Source organism: Solanum lycopersicum, chromosome 1, assembly GCF_036512215.1.
Source record: "Solanum lycopersicum chromosome 1, SLM_r2.1".
Lineage (NCBI taxonomy): Eukaryota > Viridiplantae > Streptophyta > Magnoliopsida > Solanales > Solanaceae > Solanum > Solanum lycopersicum.
In genome coordinates, this window is record NC_090800.1 from 27666177 (window position 1) to 27679030 (window position 12854).

General features: G+C 27.4%; 1 protein-coding gene across 1 annotated transcript; it reads right to left on the minus strand.

Annotated features, from left to right (window-relative positions):
• Positions 1 to 8103: 8103 nt before the first annotated feature.
• LOC101255720 (uncharacterized) lies at positions 8104 to 11079 on the minus strand. The gene is made up of 2 exons (XM_004228292.5): positions 9905 to 11079; positions 8104 to 9201 (listed from the first exon to the last, which is right to left on the minus strand). The coding sequence occupies exons 1-2, from the start codon at positions 10045 to 10047 to the stop codon at positions 8406 to 8408; spliced, it is 939 nt and encodes a 312-aa protein (XP_004228340.1). The 5' UTR covers positions 10048 to 11079; the 3' UTR covers positions 8104 to 8405.
• Between the last annotated feature and the right edge of the window lie 1775 nt (positions 11080 to 12854).

Below are 12854 nucleotides of genomic sequence, written 5' to 3' on the forward strand. Positions count from 1 at the left end.
GAGTCAGAAGGTATGCAAGTGAAGAAAATTTGTATAAAATCACACAATATCAAAACAATAAATCATCAAATAACACATCAGCCAACAAACAAAAAAATTATCCAAATAATCGTATAGTCAAATATAGTAAATGTACAAAGTTCGAATTTTAAAGAAAAAATCCGCAACAGAGTAACCATATTTGTCACACCTCTTCGTTTTTACAATTGTTAAGAAATGTGAAATTTTATTTTTAAAATAAAAGTAAAAGAAACATTTTTTATGAGTCGTCACATGAAAATGATTTTTTGGGGCGTTCCAAGTCACATGTTAAATTCCAAAAAAGGAAATGACTCTTTATTTTTTTGGTTTACAAAACAAAGATTTTGGTAAAAAATTATATTGACCACAGAAGGTGTTGGGAACCCTCGAGTCTCATAGTTCTAGCACATCACTTTATTAACTCATGTTTGGCTAAAAATAATTTTTGAATAAAAATGTAAATTTCGTTTGTCACTAGAAAAAACAATTTGCCTAGGAGCGTAGCTGCACACAAGATCTCTTTTTAAAAAAAATAAAAATAAAACACCAAAGATCGTAACCGAACACATGGTAATATTTTATAAATTTTTAATTATTTTTTTTGAAAAAAATTAATGATTCAAATTCTATTTAATAATGATAAAAAATTAATAAATAAAGTTGCAACACATAGACTTAAAATGATTATTTTATTTTTTTGCAAAATGTTAATATATATATATATATATATATATATATATATATTCATACATACTTGTTTCTCTTTTTTAGAGAAAAAATAGATTAGTATTTTGCAAAATAAAATCACATTTTTAATTTAAAAAAATAGCCAAATTTATCTAATTATTAAATTACTAATCTAAAAGTAGTCCATTATGTATTTCTATTTCAGTAACCATTTTCATATATTTATTTAAGAGAAAAAAAAATAGATTATAAAATGATCAGATTTATAATTTTATTTTTTTCCAAAATTACTAGATTTACATTTTTTTGTCCAAATGACCATTTTTGTATTTATTTTTTTTTTGCGAAAACAGACGACTTTATTCACTTTTTTTTGAAAAAAAAAATATTAGAATAACAGGACTTTGAACTTCTTTCTTTTATCAAAGCATGTAGCTATGTATCAACTTCATAATGATAAATATAAAATTAACACCTAATTTAATATGGACAACGAGTCCATAAATGTATAATACCAACAAAACATAATCATTTAAGTGTCATAACATATTTAACTAATTCAAATAAACTAAACATAACAATTTAATCAGAATATAAACAACATGTTTGGTTCTTTTAAAAATTACATTGCAAAATATATGAAGTAATATACCTGAAGAGATAACAAAACAATGATGGGAGCAAAGCTAATTTAACTCACAAATCCACACAAAGATGAAATATTTTTTCTTAGAAGAAGACTTTGTACTCTCTATTCACATGATTTTCCTTCTTCTAGTTTTTTTTCTCTTCTCTTCTTTTTTCTTCTCCTCTTTTTCTTTCTAAATGAAAGAATAAAATTTAAATAAGTGTTGAGTACTAAACATCTACTCTTTGTAAAAATTTAAGAGTCAATGCATGCATTAGATTCTTTACCTTCTTAATGTGCAACCATAACCAATGGTATTCTTCTTTTTTTTATTTCTTTTTGTTTTTTCAAAAGAAGATTAATTTAAAAGATTGCATTGCCCTTTTAGATGGTCCATTTTTTTTGATAAATTACCTATATACACATCTTTTCTTTTCATAATATCCATTATTCCTTACCAGTTTCAAAATTTTCCAAAATCACTTATTTTACTCCAAAACTCCAAGCATTTGATACATAATCCTAACTCCCAAAATTAATATTTATTCCTTCCTTATTTCAATCCACAAATCACTCCCTATACCACACAAAAAACGGAATGAAAATTTAAGAAAATAATTTTTTTATTTCTCAATAATAGAATTTCATATTATAATAATAAAAAGTAAAAATAACATCAAAGTTGATAAAATCAATCGTTATTTCAAAAAAAATCAGATTAAGAAAATAAAAAAATAAGATAAAAGCAAAAAACTTATAAAAAAAAAGCAAAAAAAAAATAAAATTGATTGAATCATATAAAAAAATTATATGTTGAATCAAGATTTAGAAAAACTATTTTACTTTTTTCTGATGAATTTGTTTTAAAAAAAATAACAAATGATTGAGATTTGAGAATAATGTGAAGAAAGAAATAGGAAAAATAATAACAACAAAAATAAAAATTAACTAATAGAAAGAAAATCAATTGATTGATATACCTTATCAATCACAAATTACTATATCATTGAAAAATATTTGTTATTTAATTATATTAGGATTTCTTTTCATAATTGATTATTTTATTATTAAATAATATTTTTCTTATTTCACTCATATTGTTAGAAATATTTTGTTATAAAACAAAAACTAGAAAGCCGTTTGTGATTTGCAATGTTTATACATGTTCGAATTTTAAATCTACATTGAAATACAAGTTCAAAAAAAGAGAAAGAAATAGTTGGATCAATCATTACACGAGTATCACAGCCAAAAACACAATGTATCTCATTTATTTTGATTCTTAAATTAGTCTTGTTAGGTTTATTATTGATTCAATACATCATTGCTACAATCGTTGTTTGTTCCACGAATCTGATACTAAACTTTCAATGTATCTCGTTTATTTTGATAAAAACACTATGTATCAAATTAAATATCTTGATACATAAATATGTAAACATTGATAATCTTATTGTATCAAATACATAATCAACTACTAAATGGTACCTTAATAAATACACTTTATTTCAGCGTACACACACTATTCTTTTACAACCTTATTGTATCAGATACATTATTATCAACAAAAAGAAAGCATCTGATCAACATGAAATCTTCCACAATTCCATAGTTATCTTTCAAGGCAAACAATATATCTTTCTTCCAAAATCATAGATAGAATATAGATACTCTGATGATTCAAAAACCTTTTAGCATTAAAGAAATTAGTGATACGTTCCGTAAAACAGTTATTTCTATGCATCAATCACAAACAATCAAACAACTAAACTTATGTACTTATATCATGTACAAAATATAACTTTAATCTGATACACACCTCATTCTTGAACATTTTGATCCTTTTACAACAAAATATATGCATAATGTATCATCTATAAAGTATAGTATTCCACAAACCACAAGATATATAAATAGTAATGTATCATGTTAGATATTTGGTAATGAAATAATAATTTAAATAATATTACATGTATCATACAGTAACTTGTTGATCTTTAATTCCAAGATTACTTGTTTAATGTATCTAATTAATAGGAGTATAGTACTTATCAATTTATACAAGTAACACAAATACTAATGTATCACGATTGAATGGTCATCTCAAAAATATAAATAAAAATCCAATTACAACACAATATATGTAGTTTCATACCTCTGATTGTCAGATCTATTTTACAATGCAATTAAAACTCTGATCTATTTTATAATTGCAAATCGAGACTCATATTTTTTCAGATTTTGAATGTTAGATTTTTTTTTCCAGATTCTTCATTGTCTTAGCAAAATAAAAATATCATGATGTACCTTCTCATTGTTTTTGTGATTTTAAATCAAAATTGAAAGGATCTTCGAGGAATTGAAAGAAGAAATTTAAAATTCCACTTATGTATCATTCATAACTCACCTTGATTTTTCAGATTCTTGAACGTATTCATGATCATGTATCCACTATTGTTTTTAACTTTTAAAATCTATTATGATTGAGGAAATAATTGAAAGATAAAAATTTGAATTGTTTGAAACCATATGAATTTGGAATAGAATTGAGAGAAAAAAATTTAAATTTTGAATTAAAGGCGGACAGATTTGGAAGAGAATTGGAGAAGAAAATTTAAATTTTGATTTGATTAAATCTGATAATACTTTGAAGAGATTGAAATCAATTACATTAGAGTGATTTGAGGAACTAACAATCAATTTTATATTATCTTTCCTTTAAAAGCGTAACTGAATTTGTTTTAATGTATCATATTTAATGTATCCAACTTATTTGTTATGTACCCAAATAACATTATTTTTAAGAGATTTTCATAAATTTAAAAAGAATAGGGATAGAATGTAATTTAAATCTTACATTATGGATTTAAGTAAATTATACTTCTTTTAGTCATTAATTGAATAATAGTTAAATGAGTCATCTAAAACATTAACATAAGCCCAAATGGTAGACCCATTTGAACATGACCCAAAAATTAAATGAAGAATCAGTTCATTACAACAAAATTCAAACATCTAACCTATTTTGAAGATCAAACACAACAAACAAGACACAAAATAAATAAAAATCAAGATTAACTTCAACATGATAAAATTTAAAGAACACTAAATAATAATATAAATCCGTCATCAAAACGATTTATATGGTTGATAAACGTTGTTATAGTGACGGATTCAGATAGAGTATTAGAGGAGAAAAAGATTGATTTAAATTTTTTGGTGAATAAGATAAGCCGAAAAACATCACCGAAATTTTTTTGTCAAAATTTTGACATAAAAATATATCAAAAGATAGCCCTTGAAGAGATCTACACATTTATGTGAAGGATACTGGATGTGGGTGATAAAGAAAAATGAAAGTGATGATTTGTATTCTGTTTTTCTTAGATCTATGACGTTTGGCTACGGATAAATGTGAATGGTTTTGTGAACTTGTGTAGAGGAGAGTGAAAGGAAGAAGTAGAATTGTGAAAATATTTTCCAGGCATGGGGTGGTGGACAGCCGACAGTGGTAGTTATAGGGGGAAGCAAGGGGATAAGAAAAATAAAATAAAAAATAATAAAATTCAAGAAAAATTTAAACATGACAAAACTTAAAACACTAAAAAAAATAATACAGAGTCCAACATGAAAATGACTTATATGGTTAACAAAGGTTGCAATAGTGACGGACTCGAATAGAGGATGAGAGGAGAAAAATATTGACTTAACTGTTCGTGTGAAGGAGGGTTGCCGAATTTTTTTTTTGACGGAATTGACATAAAATTTATATCAATAGATATCCCTTGAAGAGCTTATGCATTTATATGAAGGGTATGGGGTTGGGGAGCCTGGAAATTCATAAATCTAAAGAAAAGTGATGATTTGTGTTCGATTTCCTTAGATTTATGACGTTTGACTACGGATAAAGATGAATGGTCTGTGAATTTGTGTAAAGGAGGGTGAAAGAAAAAACTGGTAAACATTCGAATGATCTTCGTGCCATGGCGTGGTGGCAGGAGGTGATGGTGGTAGGTGGAAGCTAGGGAAAAGAAAAATAAAATCAAAATAAGGCCAAAATTTTGATTTTTGGAGTTGTCCCTTTTTTTTTTGTACGATCACATAAGATCCTTGGATCAAAATGTTATGAATGGTTGAGATTCAATCTTAACAATTGCTATTGGACTGAATCTAAAATTGATTGGGCTATCAGAATTGGGTCTAAATTAGTCCAACTCAATTAACATTGTGTCATTTGGGTCAATTAAAAAAGACAAAACAAACAAAGATAAATAAATAAAAATATAAAATATCAAAAAAAATAATAAGAAATGACCTTGCTATATATTGTAGGAGTAGAATAAATACGTTAAAAATTAGGTGTTCACAGTGTAGGTTTTAGGTTGTGGAGGTTAAGTAGATATGTGAGGGACTAGTGTTTGATATGACTTTACTTATGATCAACTTGCAAAGCTTGTTGAGAATTGTTGTTGTTTTGTTACTTATTTCCTTTTTTTTCTACACTTTTGTAAGTTACGATCCTGGATCATGTTGATTATCCTCTCACATCTTTATTTGAGGCTTACTTTGGGAGTTCGTGAGGTAGCTATTTGTCTTCTCGACATATGTCACTTACTCTCTTATTATGTCCTTAATATATTCTAGATGTGAAGACATTCAAATTTTTATTTCTTTTGGATCTGTTGAAATACTTAATGGCTTCTACATGTGATAATTGATTTTGAAAAATATTGTGATATATTATGAGTTTCTCAAACTTATGTTATGTTTAGTTCTTAATCTCGATTTTGCTTCTGCATCTATTCTTGTTGTGAGTTGATTTAAGATGCTTTGTCTTGATGGTATAAGAGAGGTGCCCACACGCTCAATTTTTTTATCGTGACAAATAGTTCATGATATGACTTTTAATAGTTGTAGCATACCTAAATTAGTACATAATCAAAGGTACGTTATGCTAAATTTTGTTTTTATTTTTCACAAATCTCTTATAGATGTGAGTTAGTGATATTTATCAATCATCAATTAAAAGATCTTATATATATTATTATCACATCTTTACACTTTCATTTTTAAGAATGAGTGAGTATTCACGATGATTATCACAAATCGCATTCTCTTAAAAAATGGATTATAATTATTTTACATGCTTCATCTTTTATTATAAGCAATTCATTGTTATGCCTTGAAATTTTTTTACTCCTACTTTATATTTTGGTAAAAATTATAAAACTTATTTAAGTCACACGATAGTTGAGTGCACAATGATCTTTCAAGCTATTTATCCAAAAAAAATTCATTCATCCTTTTTTACAAATCATTTTGAGAATCTATAAATTCTTCCTTTAAAATTACCACAATAATAATAATAATAATTTTTTCTCCTTTGCTATTTGCTATTCCACATTCATTTGTTTAGTCACTTCTTTCAGTTGGTCTTATTATGCGCTGCTATCACGTTTTTTCGTTTTATTTCAAGATAATTTTATTGAGACTTTTGATACTTTAATTTTTATAATTTATAAACTCTTGTACTTAAGACACTCAATTTTAGAGTGTATTTTCTTATTCCCCGTGATTTTGATTATGAGACTCCATCAACTAATAACTTTGATGTTGTTCTCACTTAACCTTTCTCCAATAAATGGTTAATGATTTTGAAATCAGCTTCTGTTTCACTTATAGGATTAAGAATAGGTGTCATTACAACTAATGTGATTTTTGGTTGTGACAATACAAATTTTGGTTGTCTTCCTATTTTCAGAGGGTTGTTAAAATGCTATATAGCCTCACAATGTTCTCAATAACAATTATAGAATAATATGACTCGTTATTTGAATTATTACCCTCACGATGTTCATAATAATAATTATGTAATATAGTGGCTCTTTATTTGAATTTTCCTCAATCTTCACATTAACTTGTCCATTATATAGGAACTACTCCCTGTCTTTCTATTTATTTGTCCATATTTCCTTTTATATATGTCTCTATTTACTTGTTCATTTTAACAAATCAAAAAAGGAAAACAAATTTTTTCCTAAATGTCATTATTTAATTCTAGAAAATTTCTAGTACTATTGAGTTTTAATACATGCTTTTTGGAACAAGAAAATACATTTATTATACCTGGGGAGTTGCATAATCTTTTAAGTTAAGGGTAAAATTATAACTGACCTATAATAATAATTGGTGTCTTAATATTTGAGCCACTTTTAAATTGGACAACTAAATAGGGACAGAGGAAGTATTGAACAAATCCGGCGCATTAAGGTTTATGTGTTTAAGGCATACATTAGGACACATAAATTAAAGCGTAGACCTTACATAACTAAGTCACATATGTGAGTCTTAGAACATTTTACAAGTACCCTCTTCAGGACGAGTCCCAAACAAAACCCTTTTAAAATATATAGAAATGCATTATAATACAATATTGAACATGATATTCATAATCATAATGTTCTCAATAATAATTATACAATAGTATGACTCATTATTTGAATTATTACCCTCACTAAGTTCATAGTAATATTTATGTAATATTACAGCTCGTTATTTGATTTATTCTCCATCTCCACATTTTATGAATAAATTGAACTTATATTATTCATTTATATATTAAAGAATTTCGAAGTAGGAACTGTTGAGCAAGTACAGAGTAGTGAACTTTAGATGTGTTTAGAACGTGCAATCCGACACTTAAATTCAAGTGTAAGCCGCACAAAATTTAACCGTACATATGAGTTTTAAAAATATCTTCTCCGTAATGAATCCCAAAAGCCTTTTAAATTATATAGAAATAAAATATTGAACATGTTTATGAATTAAAAAAATCCTTCCAACAATAAACTTTTCTCCCACCACATGCTTTCCTCCCCAAAACATATAAACAAATTAACCTCATGAATATTGAATTGATCTCAATCCCCTACACACCCTTTTAGTTTTTTTATTTTACTAGGCTTTGATCAAATGAGTAAATACAACATGCCAATCAGGATATATTTATTTTTCTTCTACATCCCAACAACACACACTCACCACACAAGATCAGACAAACATTCCATTTCTAATTATTCTCTCTTTTTCCCATTTCAACAAAACTCTTTTGCTCACCAATATGGTTGACAAGTCTTTTCTTCTGAGCTTCAACATCTTCAAAGAAATCCTCCTCCTCAAATTTGCTTATTAAAGACAAGTACTCAACATTTTCCCTAAAAGCCTTGACTAGAACCAAATAAAGGGAGAGTGTAAAAACAGTAATCCCAACCAAGTACCAACTAAATTGGATATTTACTAATGCCTTTGCTCTTTCAAGTGCTTCCTTCTTATGACATCTAACCACTTTATGCCCTTCTTCAAAGTTGAGAAAGCAACCTTTTGAGATGAACTCTGGAGTCCAAAGCATGACACCTATGACCATCATCCAAATTCCTTGAAACATAATGCTATAAGACCTCACAAAACTATTCAAGAAACTTTTAGGGAAAGGAATTCCCAAAAGAGTAGTGATGAAAGACGAAAAGATGACAATTTGGAGAAGCCAATGGTATTGTCCTTCAACACCCATATGGTCAGTAGAATGAAGATGGAAAAGAAGGAGTTCTTGACCAAAAGCAACAGCTCCAAGAAATAATGTAAGTCCATTTTGAGCTGAGGTAGAAGGGATGATTTTGTCGAATAAGATCGAAAAGGATGCATAGACAAAGAAAGTAAGGGAGATATTTGCATGTTCAAAGTTATGGAGATGATATGAAGGTATAGTTCCATCAGAGTCAAAAGGTTGGTGTTTTGATGGACCAATAAAGAGTTCCATTGATATGGAGACTAAGGTGCCAAACAGAATCACATAAAGCTCCACGTACCTGATTCCAAAAGTATAATGAGTTAAAGACTAAATATTTTAAAACTTGAACTCGTTAAATTTAAATGTTGAAACTGTTCCGAATAGTTAAGAGAATCTCTTATCAAAAGTACAATGACTTAAAAGCCAAGGAATTTTAAAGATCAAACTCGTTAAGTTTAAATCTTGAAATTGTTCTGAATAATCAAGAGAATATCTAATCAAATGTACAATGATTTAAAGATTAGGAATTTTAGAGGTTAAAATCATTAAAATTTAGTTCTTGAAAATGCTCAAAATAATCAAGAATATCTTTTATCAGAAGTACAATCATGAGTTAAAGCCTAAGAATTTTAATGTTCGAACTTATTAAATTTAAGTCTTGAAAGTACTTTAAATAATCAAGAAAATCTCTTATCAAAAGTACAATATATACCTTGAAGCTTGAGAATTTTAAAATTCGAACTAGTTAACTTGAAATCTTTAAACTGCTCTAATAATCAAGAAAATCTTTAATAAATCAAATGTACAATGAATTAAGAGCCTAAAAATTCTAAAGGTCAAACTTGTTAAATTCAAATCTTCAAACTTCTATAAATAGTCAAAAAAAGATCTCTAATAAAAAAAATACAATATACAACTTAAGTGCTAAAAGTCTTATGAGCTGAACCTATCAAATTTAAATCTTTAAAATATTGTGATTAATCAAACAAAGCTTTAAATACCTGATTTTTGGAGCTGGGAACCATGGTAAGGAAGTGTAGGATTTTGGGTGGAAAGCATGTAATTTTATGTGGTTGAGCAAATGCCAAATACCAATAAGAAAAAAACCAAACCCTGGTATAACATGACCTATTAATGACCCCATTTTTATTTTTGTATTGTTAACACAACACGTTAGTGTTGTGGTTTTGGAGAGAGATAAGTGGAGTAGAAGTTTGGTAGAATGGGAAAAAATGAGGGACTTTGAGAGGGTTATATATACACACAATATGCCATTATTTTAGTATATATACAGTATGGGATTATAATGTGTTAATATTTGGATAATTATTTGATCAAGTTCCTAAGTTAGTATGTACTTATTTTATCTACTTTACTCTCTTCATTTTGATTTTACTTGGTAAATTTTAATTTAACATGTCTATTTAAAAAAATGACTGATATAATGAGTGTCATTTTACCTTTATACTCACTACACCTTATAATAATAAAAAGATATTTCTTCCTTAATTTGTCACAAATGAAATGCAAAAATAGAAAACAAATTTAAAAAATATTTGACAGGTAAATCAAAACACAGGGAGTAATTTATTTGGCCTAATTCGGTCTAGATGATATTTAAGAAAAAAAACTTTTAAAATTTTAATTCTATACCTGTCATTACATATGTAGTTATAAATATTTTATTACTAATCAATTCAAATATTGGATAATATTAATATTTATATAATCTCACAAAGTAGGATCTAGGAAGGATAAACTTTATCTTATCTCTATTTCAGAGATAGAAAGACAATTTCGAATTTACCATCGCCTCAAAAAAACTCTTTTAACATTTATAAGTATATAATGATTTTCATTAATTAAATAAGTATAACTTTTAAAATAAATTTTAAATGAAAGAGTGTCAAATAAATTAACAGGAAAGGGGTACTTTTTAGGAAAAAAATATCTTCATATATGGAATAGTTTTATAATCCATTCAAAACTCGAAAATTGCCTTTTCAAATACTCTTTCAAAAATATATTTTTTGATGATTAACCAAAACCAAATCCAAAGCACATTGTAATAAGTATCCAAAATGCAGTTCTTTCTTATCACATTAAGCTAAAACTTGCTAGTGGCTCACATTAATTGAGAGTTAAATAATTTTTTTTTCTTCTAAGGAAAACACATGTTTTCTTTTAAACGCAATTCTATTATTCGTGTGCAATTAAAACAATTTTGACATGTGAGCTTACTTTTTTGAATATATATTATCTTTATAAAAATTACTTCTTTATTTAGTTAAGAGTTCAATCTTTGTTGTTCTAAAATTTACTCTGTATATATGATTAGCAAGAACATTGCTAATCATGTTTAGGTGAGTATAGATTCAAATTTTATGAATTCTAAATATTAGGATAACTAATATTAGATGTAAGTAAATGAGTTTTGAATTTAATTTTTCTATATATTTAGTAAGCTATTAAAATACAAAATTGAGACTATAAAGCTATTGGTTTTGGCCAAAATCAATATGTAATCTTTTAGCTCCACCTCTAATATTGTTTCTCCTTATTAGAGATTGAGAGTCTTGTTATCAATATTATGAAAATAATTTTCTTTCTATTTAAATTATTTGTCGGAGTTTGATTAGGTATATAATTTGTATAATAAAAAAACTTTTGATTTCAAAAGTATTTGTATAATGATAAATTATTATATTAAGAATAAAATTAAAAAAAATAACCTAAAATTATTATTAAATATTAATAATATTATTTTTAAGTACACAATAAAAAAAAAGAGTATCAAATAAATAGTCTGAAAGAGTACTAATTTAATATCAATATTGGTGATTCTTATATCATCCATTTTTATATATAAGTAACTGATGTTAGTATTAGTACATATATCTATGGCGTAAGGGTAAAAACATATTTTACATCTCGAATTTTTTCTTTAGGAACTAAAGAGTATTCTCCTCGTTAATTCTCGACTTCTTGAAATGTGTATTTTGCCCTCTGTACCCAACTCCTCTTTATATATACTAGAAATTATTCATTTACGTTATGGATCGCTAGGAATTTTTCTTTCATAAATGAAATTTGTTCTATATTTTATTGTAGATATTGAAATTTTGTGAGACTACCACTTTGTTTGGATCCTTATTACTCATTGTATTATATTTTATCATTACTATACCTACAATGTTTGTTTTGATTGTTTCTTAAAATACAGTATTGTTAAATTTCATTGTTATGTAACTGTTGTACGAAATTCGAGATAATACGAGAAAATATAAACGCAAAAACAAGACAACAGATTTACGTGGTTCACCAATAAATTGGCTACGTCCACGGGGAAGAGAGGCAAAAACAGAATTACAGAATAGGGTTTGCCATAGCGTCTATATATAGTGCTAAACTACGCCCTAACAGGCTTGGGCCCAACATACAGAATTGACAGATAATTAAGGGCCCAATTCAAGGCATTCAACAAATCTCCATCTTGACTTGAATTCTCCAAACAAATTCTTCAGACGCACTATCATAGTGCCAGACCTCCCCCTCTTCCGCAGAATTGCCCCGCACGGTAATTAACAGCTTCTGATGTTGAGCAAGTCCAAACAGTGTTGAAACTTGCTCTATGGAACCAACTTTGTGAACATATCAGCAGGATTATCTGCAGTTCCTACTTTCTTCACCTTGATTCTCTTCTCACTTCTCAGAAAATGATACCTCACGTCAATATGCTTGGTTCTCTCATGATGGACTTGATCCTTGGCTAGACAAATTGCGCTCAAACTGTCACAATACACCGTAGCCTGATCATGATGCAGACCAAGATCACTAACCAGCCCTTTCAGCCAAATCCCTTCTTTTGCAGCCTCTGTCAAGGCCATGTACTCCGCTTCCGTAGTAGACAAAGTCACTGTAGGTCGCAAAGTTGTCTTCCAACTGACGACA

Excerpts from the sequence above, each read along its gene's own strand:
- LOC101255720 (XM_004228292.5), bottom strand. The coding sequence starts at position 10,047 with ATGGGGTCATTAATAGGTCATGTTATACCAGGGTTTGGTTTTTTTCTT. Across the intron at positions 9,202-9,904 it reads TTCCCAGCTCCAAAAATCAG|GTACGTGGAGCTTTATGTGA; the intron begins GTATTTAAAGCT and ends TTTTGGAATCAG.